The following is a 19240-nucleotide window of genomic DNA, read 5'->3' on the forward strand; positions in this document are numbered from 1 at the left end:
TCGAACACCTATAGGGAATTCTGAAGAGACAAGTTGAGCATCACTCTCCATCCAGCATCCAGGCTTTAAAAAAGGCTGTTCTTTAAGAATTGAAAAAGATAGATGTTGAAATATGTCGCCAACTTGTTCATTCCATGCCTAGAAGACTTGGTGCTTTCCTTACAAATCATGGAGGTCATACAAAATACTAGATGTAGCAGTTTTTGTTGTAGGGTGTATTCATTTGTGCATCACCTACTTTGAGTAAACCTGAAGATTTTGTAATCTAAGTTATAATATTAACCTTACTTTCATGTAATGAGCCAAACAAATGTTCTATAAAACTCAATTTAGTCAAAATTCTGGAAATTGTTCTTGTGTTCATTGAGATATTTATTAAAATCTTACTTTTCAAAAAGGGTGTACTCATTTATGCTAAGCACGTATATGTGTGTGTGTAAGCATTCGGCAGCTTCATTAGTTGCTGAATGCAGAAGAAGGCGCGGCAGCGCAAATCCAGATTTTAGCATGTTGTACTTTCACAAGAAGAAATCTGGCTCTGAAAAAAACAGAAGGCCGTGAGCGGCTGCCTTCTTCTGCATTTGGCAGCTAACAAAGCTGCCGAATGCCCATGTGTTTTGTAGCCTGGCCAGTAGAAGTCTATTTGGTGAGAGATTAAGAGGGGCCATCTGACCTCCAGATGTTAGTATACATGGTGCATATGCTTGAGTGTTAACATTTTACTTTCAACTTGTAATATGGAAGTAAGAATGGGCATACTATGGACTGCACTCTAGCAATTGTAGCACACCATAGTGCTACCATTTTTACATTCCACTTTCTTTCTACGAAGACCTAATTGGGAAAGTTTACTACTGCTTTCCTTATATCTATCTTTTCTAAATATATAATAAATCACTTTATTTGTATATGTTGGTGCTATACAAATAAAGTGATTTATTATATATTTCAAAAAGATAGATATAAGGAAAGCAGTAGTAAACTTTCCCAATTAGGTCTTCGTAGAAAGAAAGGGAAGATAAAGCCCCAGTGATCAAGCCGGGGGTGAAATGCACGTAGGCTAAGCTAATTTTTTTTTTTACACCTGTTCATCTACTTTAGAGACTGTTCATTTGTGCCGTATTGGGCTGTTCATGACAGAGCTTACATGCAGATGTAGCCTGTTATTGGTCTTGGAGTAGTCACTTTGGATCTACAGTCTTTCACTCTCACATTCACCTGCACACATGACCACCGAAGACGTTACACTGTTGCAAGTGCAGGTAATCAGTATTGAGTCAATGTTTGGTTGTAGCAGAGATCGAGCAAGGAGCCAGCTGTATGAGGCAGTGAAAATTGGATATGATCAGCTAGAAGATCTTTGGTGCCTCTTATAGGATATACCACCTGTAATTGCAGGATGTGATCTTGAAGGGACACTAAAGCCAAATTTTTTCTTTTGTGATTCAGATAGAGCATGCAATTTTAAGCAACTTTCTAACTGACTTCTATTATCAAATTGTCTTCATTCTCTTGGTATCTTTATTTGAAATGCAAGAATGCAAGTTAAGATGCTGGCCCATTTTTGGTGAACAAACTGGGTTGTTCTTGCTGATTGGTGGATAAATTCACCCACCAATAAACAAGTGCTTTCCATGGATCTGAACCAAAAAAATAGCTTAATAGCAAAAAAGAAAGCAAGAGAACGAAGAAAAATTGATAATAGGTGTAAATTTGAAAGGTGCTTAAAATGGCATGCTCTATCTGAATCACGGAAGAAAAACATTTGCGTTCAGTGTCCCTTTAAGTTGCTGTTGCCTTTTTGAATGTACTAAGGCATGCTGCACTTTAACACACTGTTGACAAGAACTCTTTATGCTTTTCTGAGCGTACTAAGGCTTGCTGCATATGAACACTCTGTTCAAGACTTGCTGCCATCATTACCACACATCTATCCTGCTTTTCTCTAGATTGAGCACAGGTAACTGGATGTTATACCAGTGCAGTGGGATATGATTGATGTGGTACATATTTGCTATTCTGCTTTAGCCATGCTAACCTAATACTAACAAGGCACTGCTTAGGTATTGACTAGTATAAGCCTATTATACACCATTATTTATGGTATTGCTGATTAATTTATCAAGACAGTGGATGTATTCCTGTGATTTTTCCTGCCATGACATTACCCATCTAGATTTTGAGGTGAGATCAGAGGTAGCTGGGTGTTGCTGGTCTTGCTACTATTTATTTCAATCAGCAAAGTTTTGTGGGCCTTATTTTAAATGTTGTATTCTTATATTGAATATCTAATGTGCACTATATAAATAAGTAAACAGGCTATTTTTACAATGTGTGTGTTTATGATATCTTCACCAAGATTATATTTAATAAAGACTATTTAATTACCTAATTGGGCAGGTTTACAACCGCTCTCCTTATATCAATCTTTTCTGAATACATAAAAAATTGATTCAAAAGGTCTGCACCAGACAAAATTTGGAGTAATTTTTAAAGCAATCAAACTTTTACTTTACATTACAGCGAACAGTGGCGCTGTATAATAACGGTCTAAACTACCACCAACGAGTAATAGGAAGCCGCATAGTTGTCCTTATAGGATAAAGGCCCTGCACTTCCTTCACAAATCATCACCCGTCCGTAATATATTTAATTTTACAACAAAATCATTACCAAAAAGAAATAAACATCAGTGCAGCACGTGAGTCACAGACACCTCGCGCCATGTAAGATGTCTTCTCAGTAAGCGGCGCTGTGTGTCACTGTCTCTCACCTGCACGGACTCCAGCTGGGTGACGCTTCCTCTCTTCTCCAGTACCACAGGCGCAGCTCCAGAGCTCGATTACTTCCCCCTGGGTGTGCCCTGTTGGGTGTGTCTAGGGCGGAGCGACTCTGTCACCTGAAGCTACTGTGACTGGAGGGACACACACAGATATGAATATAGACAGGCATCAATGAGGAGGGTACAGCGCAAGAGGGAGGGTGACCCAACACCTGGTGACCCGCAACATAGATACTTATCACCTGGTGATCCGCAACATAGATACTTATCACCTGGTGATCCGCAGAACCTGGACTTGACATCTGGTGATTCGCAGCTGAGGTACCAGACACACGGGTACCCGCAACACAGTGGTCTAGAAGTTGTGGAGCCACAATACAGGTACCAGGCACACGGTAACTCGCAGTTCAAGAGTTTGGAAGTCAGTAATCCACAACACAGGAACCAGGTACAGAATAACCCACAACACAGGAACCAGCTACAGAATAACCCGCAACACAGGAACCAGCTACATAATAACCCGCAACACAGAAGCCTGGATGTCAATGAATATAGGAGCCCAGCACTAAGTGACTCGCAACCCAGCTACCATATACATAGTGACCCGCAATACAGGGCAGCACCTCCAGGTGATCTGCAAGATATGGACCAACATCCGAGACAAACACCAGACCCTCAGCTTAGGAGCAAGCCCCCTCCTGAGCAACAACATAAAAACCAACCCCGCTCCAGTCCGCAACACAGGGACCCTCAGCGTGCTGATTCACAGCGGAGAAAGCCCCCTAATGACCCCGGTTACAAATCCCCCGGTGACCTCCCGCAATCCCTAGTTGACCCGCTCCAGACGGTGCTCCTGGGGGTCGGACGACCGCTGCTCCGGGTGGTGCTGTGCCTCCTCCCGGTTTATGTGTGCGGGCGCCTGGGGCTCAGCCTTACCTGGGTTCTTTTTGGGCTGTTTTTATGGATGTTCTGGGACCGTAACAAAAGCTCAAAACTTGCCAGACTACGGGCGGCCTGGGACCTTATGGACAATGAGAGTCTGGAGGTGACCCGCGGGCTGAACAATCAGCAGCTGCCCGCCTGGGTGAGTGTTGCATAGTGGGGGCACGTACTGTGTAGTTAGAGTTTATAATGTATAGATGATACAGAAATGATCAAGGAATTTTGCTCCAAAATTAGTGAAAATTGTAAGTTGTACATTGATAGAACCTGGGAGATGTTATATTTGAAGTCCAATACATTTGGCAGGTTGAGATAAATATATATATATATATATATATATATATATATATATATATATATATATATATATATATATATATATATATATATATATATAAAAACACACACATGTTTTGGGGGAAAGCTGAGGACAGTTGCACTATGTGAGGATGATTTAACATTTAAAAGGTAGACAGAGGGACAAATTATTCTGGGTGGTATGGCCTTGGGATAGTGTCATGATTGGTGGCAGAGTGACAGTAGATCAGGGTTGAAGGAGTGTTTGAGTTTCTTTCCACTGTGTTTACATAGTACTGCAGCTTTTGTGTGTGGGTCAGTGGTAGCCCTCAATACCATTTGTGTGACTGTGGGTTGCTGGGTGTGTTTATTTAGATGCTTCTCCCTCCATTTCACATTAATCATATTTGAAATCTTGATTTTCTTGACATTGGTGTATGGAGTATGTTGCGTGTCTGCCACTGTCATTGGTAGATAATCCCTGATATTGTGTGATGGGTACTGTGTAGAGCCACACAAAATGCACAGGGCAGCAAAGAAATCTGATAATATGTGCTTTGCACAATGTACAGCTCTACAATTATACACATTTCTCCAGTTCTCTTATTGTTACCGAGGAAATGCAATAAAATGTACAGAATATCTCCAGCATCTCTGTGACTGGATTACACAATCATTGGAAAGATTTGTCTCGCTGGAGAGCTTTCTTCAAGTGTAGTGGATTTAGTCCAGTGTGTGTTCATAACAGTAAATGTAAGTATACAAACAAAGGAATGACTGGGATTTCAGGCTTCAGGACAGGTTAAAAAGTTAAAGGTTTATTTCACATTAACAATAGTAAAGCAGTCCATCACCACAGTAGCATACATCCAACGCGTTTCTTACCCATTACGGCGCTTCATCAGGGATACACAGCTGTTTCCCTGTGTTCTTTAAATAGCAAAGGGGGTTAACCCTTTAGTGAAAATATGTAATTATCAATTAAAGGTGCAGCATTAAATAGAATCAGAGATAGTTCATCCTTTCTTTTTATACATAGTTACAAATTTCAAATATATCAAATTCAAATCCAACAAAAACATACACAAATTCAAACATAAAAGAGAAAAACACATTAAAAACATTATTGATCACAAAGAAATTATGAGTTCCTTAATAGCCAAACCTGTTAAAGCTCTTAATAGTATATAAGTACTGAATTACGTTTTATATTAGTACTCAATATTACCCTTCTCGTTCATATAGAAGTAGGTATAACCCTAAAAAATGTTATTCTATTTTCAGAGAGGGAGAACAGTAACAGGATAAATACAGTATAATATTTTATTTTCAATAGCAGAAATGTTTTTGTATTTTATACTTACAGAGCAGCAAGATAATGAAACACAATATTAAATATTAGTTTTAGATTTAATTTTAGTTTCAAATTCTTTTTTTTTTGTTTAAATTATTGTGGTGAAAAAAAGAATACAGAAAATCTGAAAATATGTGTATCCCACAGCAACATAAGGGATACTAACTAATGTAAAGACAAACAGTAAGGGCCTGAGGCTATGTGTATAGAACCATTTGTATAATACAATAGTATATTGTAAAGATATAATAAACCCGCAGGCCCAAACTGTTAGTTCCTTATATAATATTGCTGTAAAATATATAACACAACATTTATTAAATTTGAATAGAGGAAGAAGACAGCTCTAAAAAAGGATATCAATTAATGAAATGTCTGACTTGAAATTATTTACTAACGCCATCAGGCTTACCCGTTTTCAAATGGTAAATCTAAAAAAAATCTTTTTTATTAAGCAGAATTTTTCTCTCTCCCCCACTAATTCTTTTTGGCACATTATCTATAACTTGGAATTTTAGCAAATTTTGTACATAAGCTACACTTTCATCACTCTAAATGTTGCCTGGTCTATGTTCAGAAAAATGTTTAGCCACAGGGGTCTTAGGAACTTCCGTTTCCAAGGACAAAAGATGCTCTCTTATGTGCTCCTTTACAGGACGTGTGGTCCTACCTGTGTATTGACTGTAACATTCATTACAAGTAATTAGATATACCACATACCGTAGCTCGCATTACAAATCAAGTAGTGTCTTATTTCATAAATTTTCTCTGTTGTAGTAGATTTAAAATTTTCTCCTATTATGACATGTTGGTAGCTTTTACAATGCCGTCTGCCACATTTAAAGCAGCCTTGCCTAGTTAACCAATTTGACTTTTGGCTATCAGGTTTGTATCCAAGAGAGAAGTCCCTTCTCAGTATATTTCCTAGGGTATCAGCTCTCCTTGACACAAATCTGACACCTTCATTTACAGTTAATTTCAGTTTCGGATCTTTATCCAATAAAGGAAGATATTTTCTGACTATGACACAAATATTCTGGTATTGGCGACCTATATTGTGTAGAGAAAGTCAACATATTAGACCCATCATTTCTTCCAGTTAAATCCAGTGTATTCCTATCTATAAGCAGTCTATCTCTATCAAGCCTTTGTATCTCCTGCATTGTATTCAACAGTTGTTCTTCATTGTAGCCTCTAAGGATAAGCCTGCTCTTTATATCTGTAGCGTGTTCTAAATATTTTTCCTCACTTGTGCAACTTCTGCGTATCCTAATAAATTGACCCTTAGGTATGGCCTTTTTTAAATGGCCTGGATGGCAGGAATCTGATCTTAAAATAGTATTACCTGCCGTCTCTTTACGGTATACTTCTGTAGTAAGTTTCTCTCTGTTTGCATCCTTGATATTAAGTGATATTAAGGTCTAAATAGATGACTTCCTTGTTGGAACATTGGTAGGTAAACTTCAAGTTACCTAAGTTATTATTCATGTACTCCATAAAATCCACAACAGTGGATGGGTCTTTTTTCCACACAAGAATGATGTAATCTATAAATTTGGTATAAAAGACTAAATTATCCCTATAGGGGTTTAATTGTGTAAAAAATATTTTCCATCTCAAAAAACCCCAGATAAAGATTAGCATAAGAGGGGCAAATTTTGCCCCCATAGCTGTTCCTTGACTTTGTAAATAAAATTTATTCTCAAAAATAAAAAATTATGTCAGCAAAAAATCTTACCAGGTCAACCAATAAATCTATGAACAATATGTCAAATAAAGTAAAAAAAATTGACATCTCCCTTAGAGAAGATAAACCCTTTGTATGGGGGATGCACGAACATTGCATGCTCTATCTATCTATCTGAATCACGAAAGAAAAAATTTGGGTTCAGTGTCCCTTTAAGTTACCTGTTGTTCTCTTACCCAGTTGTTTATAGGTATCTTGGTTCCTCCTCCACTATAGTGTGGAAGATATCAATAAGATCACCTCTAACATTAATTGGATATCATTGTTTATTATATCTTTTTCTACAGGAGATTGGTGTAATAACATTACAATCATTCTATCTTTCACTTTCACATTCCAATATTCTTAAACTATTCAGATCACCCAATTCTTCAAATGTGAGGTTTTCTTGATGGGATTTGTCAATAATCCTAGAAGGAGGGGTTATCTCATTATCAGGATCATCATCAGTAAATGTAAGTATGCAGAGCATGTGCCTGATAGTAAGTGTGCCTGAAATAAATTAGGCACAGCACATACTGGGGTATATTCAGATCTTTTAGTCAGTAAAAAATGTTAAATCATAGTTCTTGACTTACCAGCAGTATGCTAATGTCTTAATTCATTAGGTTGTCTGAGATATGTCAATAATAATTCTGAAACATATCATTTGGAAATGTCATTTCACAGGCTTTTTGAAAATAATCAGCAACCAATGGGAATGAACATAAAAAAATGCTTAATTATTGCTGATGATTGCCTTGCATGTGTGCTTATAGTCTCCTAACAGGCCCTGTTTATGATCTTTTGTTATCATTTGTAGTCCATATATGATTGCAATTTAAATACAATGCTGTGTTTAAAACCATAATTATGAGTGAGCATTTGGATTTTAACATTGTATTTGTGCATGTCATTTCATAGTTTACAAGTGTTGTATGTTCATTGTGTTAACATTTGATTGAAAATGCTAAAAGACCTTGTTTGTTTAAAAATATCCGTAGCATGAGTGAGATTGACAGCCGTAAACAAGGCATACCTAGATGTGCCATGTGAAAATTAGTTTTCAAGAAGTAAAAAGGTCTTGAAAAATATTTGTGAAAAGATGCAGAATTTTTTTCCCCCCTTTCTTATGGAATTAAATACTTTTTGATGAGGGGTCTCAAAGCAAAGTATCTGATAAGTTAACTTAATAAAAGTAATTTTGAAATCCTATAATGAAATGGCTCAGAAAACTAAATTGCTTATTGCACCATGTAGGCCAGTGTTTCCCAACTCCAAGTCCTCAGGACCACTAAGAGGCCAGATTTTCATTATATCTTAACTAGAGCACAAGTAAAATAATCTGATAGGTGAGCTGATTATTTAACCTGTGCTCTGGTTAAGATATAATGAAATCTGGCCTGTTAAGAGTCCTGAGGACAGGGTTTGGCCAACACTGATGTAGGCCCTCGCAAAAAGCTCTTCTAGCAGCCTGAAGATGGTCCACTGTGTCTGTGATTTAGACATTTGGATAAATGAAAGTGACAATCTCAGAAAGTGCATAGCTGAAAAACTGTCATAGGAGCTTAGAAATAAAGGGTGTTATTGATGACAAGTGTATGCAGAGGGCATATGCCTAAATATAGATTGTGAGAGGTCAATGAATGAGATAATTCTCTACATTCAAATACAGTTCACACAAACAGTTTTGTACCTTACATTAGTACTGGAACTAGTATGGCAGCTCATACATCTACAAAAAAACAAAAAGCAGCGCATCCCAAAAATTAACTGCCCTTAGACACGACTAACATGATTTTTGTGCTCCTTTTTATAAAATGATTTTCTTGGGTTGTCCTGCTGTTTTTTGTGGCTTCCAGTACAAGTCAGTGCAGTAACTTAGGCAGCTTGCATACCCAGTATATACAGGACACAGGTGCTGGACGTTTTATACTGTGATAACTGACATATCTATTTAATGATCATTGGGAAACAAAGAACCTATGGAATCTTTTTTTTTTTTGGCCTACTGAGATACATGATGGACAATTCTGCATGTAAAAAGCCGCTATTCTTATTGTAAGCACATTAGGCTACCATCTCAACATCTATGTTCTGCACAAAGGTCAGTTTTCTATATTAGCTCATACTACTTTTAGTGACCCACTGCCCATAATTATCGGTTCTGTACACAGAGGTTGGTCTCTCTTCAACAGGCAAATAATTAACCATGCCTTCCCATGCTTAGCAAGGAACTATCATGCCTTCTTAGTTTGATTTAGGGTACCCCTTAGGTCTGTGTTGGAACCATTTAAGTGACCAAGAAATGAGTACTGGACACAACAGAGCACTTAGTGGTTCTAGTTTAAGATCTGTTAGGAACCCTTAGTAAATAGAAGTGGGACCAATGGACCACTAATACGGGGGGGAGATGGATTGGGCTAATCCTGGTTACAGTGAAAAGTATTTTTGCTTTGTTTATACATTTTTAATAAAATGCTTATAGCATACAATGCTTTAAAATTATTTTGACTTCTGTAATAGGCATAAAACTTGTGGTGTTTTATGGCATTTTAAAAGTACATAATAATACCGCATTACAACTAACTTTTAATTGCCCCTCCATGACATATAATTGAAATAGTAAACTTTTCTAAAAAACTTATTTTATTTAAGGTAAAATAGATTTCTTATGTTTCTAAATGCCGCAACAATGGGCATTTTCTTCTCTCCCTGCCTGCACCAGTCGGCACTGATTTCCCTCTTTTCCATGGGAGCACACTTGGATCTGTGCAGCAGCTTCTTCCTGTTTCCTAGCCTGTGACACTGTAGATGAGAAGCCGGTATCCCAAAGCAACAAGTAAACCATCGGAGCATGGGCACAGTAAAAGTAGTACATAAAGGGTGTAGTCTGTTATTGGAACCAATTGTAATTAAAATTCATTCACCTACTAATTGTAGTATAATGTGCAGTATATACTATTTTTCAAAATAACAGTTCTATATATGTACACAATCACATATTGGCATTTATAAAGTTTGACACTCAGTATAAAATAAGTTGAACTATCAAATGGGGAAAAAAAGCTTTCCATGCTGATATAGCTACCCCAGAGCCGTGCACTCCCATAAAGAGGCTGGTTCAGCGAGTGATTGACATTTCATGAACACGCTGACGCCTGCACACTTTTTTGAGTGAAGGATGGAGCTGCCTACTAGAAGAAGTGCGCACACGCAGGGGTACAGGTCGGTTGTGCATATGCTCCATATTATTGGACCTCATAATGCTTTTTCCTGGCAGTGGAATTTGTAAAATATCTTTTAGTGCATATAAAACAGATATTTAAGAAGCATTTTTTGCATTTGCATGGACAATGGATTGGCCTGACAATCAAAAATGACTATAATGTCCCTTTTTAAAAGGGCATTACACTAAAAAAAAATAATTCCCCATAAAATAAAATTATGTGTAGTGGAAAAAAAAAATTTGCAATATTTTTTCATTAATTTATTTTGCCTGATTTTCCTGTAATTCAAATAAGAAAATAGTAGTTTAGAGGTTTTGGAGGGGTTTCAATGAAAGCAGAACCCTAACCATCTCATATGTTGCATATTGATGACCTAACCATCTCATATGATGCATATCGATGACTTGATATGTAACAGAGCTCATTTACAGTATATTTGGCCTTAATAAGCCACCACAATGGACATAAGAAAAAATGATGCTATTTTTTAAGTCAGGAGTCTGGAGGTTCACTGTTAACTCTGTTAACTTATCCCCCTCTTTTTTTAATCTCTACTTGTGGTCAACCTCACATTGGCAATACTTGTTTAAGAAGTTCAAAACATACTTTAAACCGTTGGTTGTAGATTATTGTTAGATCGCTTTATATTTTATGTATAATCTGTATTATTGTTTTCATATTAACATGATTATATCGAAACCAAAACAAAATATTCAGAGATATTGAGCCACTATATAATGACCAACTGTTCTTCCTTCTTACTATGTAATCTTTTATATTCACATATACCTATGATTTGCAATTTGTTGAAAAGTATTTCAATATAAAAGTTAGGAGTCAGTAAAAATATTTAGGAGCCAGACAGTGGTATTTGTATATAGGTAGATGGTGAATAATGCAACAAATTAGGACCCGGGGGGGAAAATTCTAGGAGTCAGCAGCTCCCTGGCTCCTGGGTTTGTCAAGCCCTGCATTAAAGATAATTTTTTTATATATGCATCAGACTTAAGCATGTGCACATGGTGTGTTGGGTATGCCTGTGCACACGGGGCCCAAGGAGCACTATAGCATTAAAAAGTCCAAGTAGGGAAGTCAAAGATCTCCCCTGACCGACCCCACGCTCATCACACAGTGCCCCCTCCCTTTTAGAGGTGCCTGTGACGTGTCCTTTCAGGACCTTAACTCTTGTTTTGCCAGGCTTCCCAGCAGGACATTCCGGTTTGCAGTAGCCAATCATTGAGGATAGCAGGGGATGTGGCGTGATGTCATATTCCCACCCCCTCGTTAAAGTGCACTGCTTTATGCCGGAATTAATACAAAGCTTAGAGTGGGGAGGGTCTTGGGGGGGGTAAGCAGTATGGACATGAAAGGGAGTGAGCGAAGGGGTATGCACATGGAAGGGGAGAGAGAGCGAATGGACATAGACGAAGGTAGAAAGAAGGGGCATGGAAGGGAGAGAGGAGTATGTTTATGGTTTTGGAGCACAATAAGTTAATTTACGCTCATGTCACCTAATAGTATTACTATTAAAAATTAAATGGACTGACCCGAGTTTAATTTTGCTGTCAGAATTTCCTATTCTCAGCCTATGGGATTGATGCTGATATTGGTACAAGAAAAGAGGTTCCTTGCAAATTATCAGAAAACTAGCAAGCATAAGGTATCCATTAGACAATTTTATTCATGTTCAAAGAGCACAATATATTTTATGAACTGCATTTCAACAGTCCTTTGAGTATTTTAGTTCTGGGGCCTTCAGGAATAAAAATTGTTTTTTTTTATTTTTTAAAACTTTTTTTTTTTTTTAGCTTTCACAATAGTGAGATATAATGGATTTGTATGCCACATAAGGGTCTGTGGGAGTGTAAGAGAGTAACAATACCAAGGTTTCAGTGGAATGTAGCACACAGAATACCAGCTGCTATGTCTTCATCACTGCATTGCACACTGCTAGTGATCAAGGGTCTTTTTTGGAAACTTCACTGTTTTACAGTTTATTTTATGACCCAGTGAATTACAGGCTCAATGGTGTGTTCTATTTAGCATATAACAGCTATAAAATAAGCTTTACCATGCAATCCCCACAAATACATAAACTGTATAGTTATAAAGAGATGGACTCTGTCACTCTGTCTTTTCTGAAGCAAACGAGCACACATGGCTTCCTTTTGAATGAGGAGAAGCCTAGAGCATATTCTCTGTGTCTGTATCACACAACATACACTGGAGTTATTAGGAGTTACAAGGATACAAGCCAGTCAGTCAGTATTAAAGGGGTATGGAAGTAAAAAATTCACTTTAATTACTCAGATATAACATACAATTACAATTAAAATGTATCCCTTGTGCTGTCAGACTTTGCCCTAATCTTTCTTCCTTTTAAATGCTCCCTGAATACTTTTTTTGTTCAGAGAAGAAGCCTACCACCCAACTCAGTAATACATTAATTTCACTTACCTAACATTTCCCTCTTCTAACTCTGTATTAACATCGTTCTCAATCTTGCAGTCCTCACCTCCTGTTTCTCAACCTCCTACCCTTTCTTGATTTTAAATTCCCACGGGAATAGGGCCCTCAATTTCTCCTGTATGTGTTTGTAAAAGTTTTATATCATTGTTTTATTTAAATGAATTGTACCTTGGGACAGCGCAGCGGAATATGTAGGCGCTTCATAAATAAAGTATAATAAAAATTGAAATCCGCCACCTAAGAGGTGGCGAAAGAATAGGTAAGCAGCGGTTTTAAGATAATTTCATGTTGGGTTAGCGCACTTGAGAATATGCAATTAGGTTTACGTGCAGGTAGGGTTTTAGGTTTTTCCACCCAATTTTTTTGCTCCATTGACTTCTATGGGGGAATTACGTTATAGTGTGCGCAATATCCTAAATTCGTCTATTTCCGCACACCAGGTTTGCGCTAGAGTTAAAACTGTTTGCTTTCAACTCATAATACGAGCACAACCCAATGTGTGCAAAAAGCTTACCTCTGGCGCAGTTAAAGGGACACTGAACCCCAATTTTTTCTTTTTTGATTCAGATAGAGCATGCAATTTTAAGCAACTTTCTAATTTACTCCTATTATCAAATTTTCTTAATTCTCTTGGTATCTTTATTTGAAATGCAAGAATGTAAGTTTAGATGCCGGTCCATTTTTGGTGAACAACCTGGGTTCTTGCTGATTTGTGGATAAATTCACCCACCAATAAACAAGCTCTGTCCAGTGTTCTGAACCAAAAAAAATCTTAGATGCCTTCTTTTTCAAATAAAGATAGCAAGAGAACGAAGAAAAAATAATAATAGGAGTAAATTAGAAAGTTGCTTAAAATTGCATGCTCTATCTAAATCACAAAAGAAAACATTTGGGTTCAGTGTCCCTTTAATGCACGAGCGGGAGCATTAATTAACGCTCCACTTGTAATCTAGCCCTTAATTCTTAAGCAAATTACATTAAAGACAAATGTTGATTTAACATTTACATATAATAAAATATTATATTCTTCAAATGATTTAACAATGTATAACCAGAATTATCTGCTGAATTGTAGTTATGTTTCTGTAGCGAGCAACTCCCACCATATACAAACACACAGCCTATCTCCTGTATAATTGCTAGTTACTAAATCCCTTCTCAAGGAGACAATATGCATAGAAACCACATAAAGCTTCTGCATATTTCAGGAGTAAAGAGCAAAACACTTTATTAGTGTTCAAGTTGTTATAGTAATCAGTGTTCAAAAGGGCTTGGGGCTTAAAATAATAGTGCTATATTTATTTTAGTCACACGTTAAAACAATAATACTATTTAATATTTGAATTGTGAAGATGCTATATAGGGATTATATGTGAATTACAAGATTTAAATGCGTGATAGATATATGGGTCTATATTGTTATGTCACCAGTAAAAATAACTGAATAGCTTTGCTTTATATTTTATTTTTAAATATGTTTTCAAAATCACATCTCTAAGAAATTATTATAAGCAAAAATCTAACCATTTTTGTGCTCATGCACACTTGGTAAATTGCTATTAACATCACTAAATTTGGTGCATGTATAGTAATCATTGTTGATGTAGTTGCTTTTCTTACTTTGACAATCAGTATATTTTGATTTGGACAATTGAGTAATATTGTTTTCCCTTTATAAAACTGGTAATTTAATACTTTTTATTTACACCTCTGGTAACCGAGTTATAGATGGTTTCTGGGCCAGTCCAGACTAGGCACAGCAGGACAGTTTGCGTAACTGACTGTTAAAAATCAGTTTGTTCGGATTACTTAAAGAGACTTAAAGGGACAGCCTACACCAGAATTTTTATTGTTTTAAAAGATAGATAATCCCTTTATTACCCATTCCCCAGTTTTGCATAACCAACACAGTTATAATAATATACTTTTAACCTCTGTGATTATCCCGAAAGACAACTGGTTTTCATGTCCCTTTAATATTTTTAACAGTATATAAAGCCTAAGCTATTTTTTTCATATTAATTAGTAGTTTTAGCTTTAAAATATGGAACAAAGATGAGCAATTAGAGCTAATTTGGAAGTTAAACTGATTTTATACTTAAACAGATATAAAATTAATGTTTTGGTTTGAGCTGTGTCTATAATGAATATGGATACTCATTAGTATGAGCGAATCAAGAGCACAGTTGCCCACCAATCACCCTCTGTGTCCTGCTCAGGACTTGCAAGCATTGGAAGCAAGTGGACTTTACCTATATGTTTAATACCTTTTGGGTCAATCTTGCATTAGTAAGATATAGTTTTCTGAACTTTTGGCTGGTGTTGTAGAGCAGTGATTTTTAACCTTTTTTTTGCCGTGGCACACTTTTTTACATTAAAAAATCCTGTGGCACACCACCATCCCAAAATGTAAAAAAAAAAATCACACATTGTAGCCTAATACAGCATATATATATATATATATATATATATATATATATATATATATATATATATATATATATATATACACATACACACAAACACACACATACTGTATGTATTGTGCTGTTATGCCATGCCTCCTACAAACTACCCCTGCACTGGGAGTAAAAAACAAGCAAAGTTTAAAAAATATGTCACACTGTTGTCAGTCTGCCGTGGCACACCTGAGGATCTCTCACGGCACACTAGTGTGCCACGGCACACTGGTTGAAAAACACTGTTGTAGACCCACCCACCCTCGCCCTCAAACGATTATCACTGGAGCCTCCTCCCCCTCCCTCACCCATTTCTGTAGTGTAGCAGCCCACCACTCCCCCTCCTGCGATGCGCCCCCGCCTGCCTGCCTCCCTCCTTCCCGCCTCCCTCCCACAGCACACACTGCAAACTGATCCACCAAAGGCGATCTACCTGCAATGGTAAAGGGAGCACGATCAGCACTCCCTTACCATATGAAGGCAGATGTCTTCTGCCTCTGGCTGTGGTCTTAGCTGTCAGAGCTGACAGCTGGGAGTACAGCATGAGGCAGAAGATAGGACAACACTAAATCATGGTGGCTTAAGGGTTTACAGAGGGATAAAAGTGCAAAAAGAAAATGCTTGAATGTGTTAGAACATCTTACTATTGCACTGTTGCTTGTGTAAAATGATGGGGTTGATCACAATCCTGTAGAAAAAAATTATCAAATGATTTATCTACAAAATTTCTCATTGACTTTAATGGTGAATTTCTGTAGAAAATCATTGGAAAAAAATGTCTAAAGGATTGTGATCAACCCCTATTTGTTTAACCTGTGAAAGTCAGCTCCAGAGCAGTGATGCACTACTGTGAGCTAGCTGAACACATCTGGTGAGCCAGTAACAAAAGGCATATGTGTATAGCCCCCAATTACCAGCTAGCTTCCAGCAGTACATTGCTGCTCCTGAGCCTACCTAAGTTGAAGAAACAGGAAACCCCAATATTTTATTTAAATTTTTGCATAGAACAGACAATTTTAAACAACTTTCCAACTTATATTATCAAATTTGCTTCATTCTCTTGTTATCCTTTTTACTCTCCCTTAGTTTTGAAAGCTTTAAGCTCTCCCTAAAGACTGTACTATTCAGGGATGCATACAACCTACACTAACCTTTCTTTATACCAGTTCTTCTCCTCCATTGCTATCCTCTTGAACCCCCTTAGCATGTAAGCCTATGAACCCAGCTGTTTGTAGATCACCCTCCATAAGAGCCGACTATAACAGTGCAACTCTCAGCAGGGCCCTCTACGTATTTGATCCCTATAAATGTTACCTTGTATACCACCTATGTTTATAGCGCTGCAGAATTTGTTGGCGCTCTACAAATGCCTGATAATAATAATACTGAAGGAACAGCATTGCACTACTGGCAGCTAGCTGAACATATCTAGTTAGCCAATCACAAGAGACAAATGAATGCAGGCACCAATCACCAGCTAGCACACACTAGTGTAGGATATGTGCATATTAATTTTCAACAAGGGATACCAATAGAACGAAGCACATTTGAAACATAGAAGTGAATTTGAAAGTGTCTTAAAATTACATTCTCTATTTGAATCATGCAAGTTTTGACTTTCCTATCCATTTTAAAGTGAAAGTTAATCCTAGCGTTTCACAAACGCTAGGATTGACAATTGAAACAAATAAAGGGGACTTTCATTCATGAAGTACAAAATACTTCATGTAGAAAGCTCCTTTATTTGTTTCAACCGATCGGCGATTTGAGCTGCTAACAAGTGCCACGGCAAAAGAAGAAATTCCGAAGAGGTGACGTTTTTACCTCTTAGCCAATAGCAGTGCGGTAAATCCGGCTCCCATGGGCGCCAAGCACTACTATTGGCTAAGAGGTGAAAACGTTACCTCTTAGCAAAAAATTTTTTTAGCCGTGAGCTTTGTTAGTAGCTCAAATCGCCGATCGGTTGAGACAAATAAAGGAGATTTCTACATGAAGTATCTTATACTTCATGAATGAAAGTGCCCTTTATTTCTTTAAATAGTCAATCCTAGCGTTTGTGAAACGCTAGGATTAACTTTCACTTTAACATATACTTTGTTATGTATGATGAAGTCGGGAAGTAGTGAATTACTTATTTTATCTGCTTCATGTAGCTAGGGAAAATATGTCTTAGAGCACAATGATATTAAGCCAGCCCTGCATACAGCGGTTCTTGTAGACTATTATGTAATTTATGGACGACTGTGCTGCTGTAGTGCGGAAGTTCATGCGATTGTGTTGATTCTTCAAAAATACATCAGTGACAGACTGATTTTAAATGTCCCAAAAGATAGATGAGGAAAATGAAATACTGCTGATGGATATGATAAAGTGTTGAGACCACAATGAAAAGCATTTCTGAAGGGAACATGTTTTAGGAGATGTGCAAATAAACCAAAGTTCACAATGTCCAGTTATTAAATAAGCCTCACTGTGTTCCCAAAGATGTTGCATTCAGCAGCTGGTTAAACAAGGACCCATATACATATGAGGGGACTCAATTTAATTTAGTAATTATAAATAGATGAATATTATGGGAAGGGGGAGGGAAATGGTCAAAGAGTGGCTCATTATTACAAAAGCAGCAATTAATGATCATTGCATGTGACATTGATGTTTAGATATTTTCCTATGTTTTCATTTCCTGATTTTATTTCTCATTTAATACTAAATAACATTCAATAAAGTTGTGAGAGTACATTATATGGTGAGAAATCTAATTTATGTAAGTTGCACAAACTAGACAAACCAGGTGCTTCTAAGTTATATTTAGTTTATGATGACTGGGTTTTGAGGAGTATATGTGCCTCAGCAGTGACTCATTGCCATTAGTAACAGGGAGAATCTATCGCTGGCACAGATTCTATGTTTTGTGATTGGTTCTTATACCATACCTGACTTAGCAGTATACTTTCTATAATGTTCTGCACCTTGTCTAAGCAGTACAATCAGGAGTGTTACACTATATATATATATATATATATATATATATATATATATATATATATATATATATATATATATAATTATAATGTGTGTCTTGTGAGGTTACTAAATAGTCCACTTTGCACAGGGATACTTAGGGCTCGATGATTGATAGCTCTCTGGGCTGGCGAGATTATTAAAGAATGCTCGCCAGTCCTTCTATTTCCCTTGTGGAATGATCTAAAGCCATTTTTTACTCTGAAAACATGGTGTCTCGCTAAGGGGCGTATACTGCATTTTCATATGAAATGTTCACAACAAAATTCATATTTTACACATTATACAAAACAAATATTTGAATAATTCACACAAAAATAAGCAGGGGAAAATTGTATTGTTAAGGTGCATCAAAAATCGTAACAAAATTCTTCACCATAAATCGTTTGTTAACAAAAACGTAAAATTAGTATCTAATTTACACAGGAATAAATCAAATTAAATATTCACAGCGTAAATCGTAATTGTAGTACACTGAATGTGCAAAAATCACACAGAAATTTGAATTTATAAATACAAAATGCTAAGTGTAATTGTTTTTTCATAAAATGGGCTGAACATGGGCGTTCCATGGGCGTATATGACAATGTCTCACTAATCCCAGCGTAATTCTATAAAGATTTTCGCACTGCAGATATCACAGTTTTTTCTCGCCAACTAAAAGGTGGCGAGCTTTTGTCAAAACAATACGAACACTTATAACCCCAATAGAAAAACAAATGCATACGAACATATAGGCGAATTTAAGATGCTATAAGCAGAAAGCAGCGTAATGTTAGTTATATTGGCTGCAGGATTTTAATTTTAAAGTGCTCCCCCTGCTCTCTGCTAACTTCGCACTAAGGAGCGAAGTTTCCCTATCCAGCGAGCTCCATTACTTTTAATAGGAGCCATCTCGCAACTCGCAGGGACTGCCCCTTTTTTACGATCATTGCACCGGGGCAGCCCTGCGAGTGTCAA

General features: G+C 37.0%; 1 protein-coding gene across 1 annotated transcript in view; it reads left to right on the forward strand.

Moving 5' to 3' along the window:
* Positions 1-2891: 2891 nt before the first annotated feature.
* Positions 2892-19240, forward strand: part of ESYT3 (extended synaptotagmin 3) — a 205204-nt gene continuing 188855 nt past the window's right edge. The window contains exon 1 of the mRNA XM_053698028.1: positions 2892-3866. Coding sequence (XP_053554003.1) covers positions 2955-3866 — 912 coding nt within the window. The 5' untranslated portion in view covers positions 2892-2954. The remainder of the gene's footprint in view (positions 3867-19240) is intronic.

The sequence above is a fragment of the Bombina bombina genome, chromosome 1 (genome assembly GCF_027579735.1).
Source record: "Bombina bombina isolate aBomBom1 chromosome 1, aBomBom1.pri, whole genome shotgun sequence".
NCBI classification, from domain to species: Eukaryota; Metazoa; Chordata; class Amphibia; order Anura; family Bombinatoridae; genus Bombina; species Bombina bombina.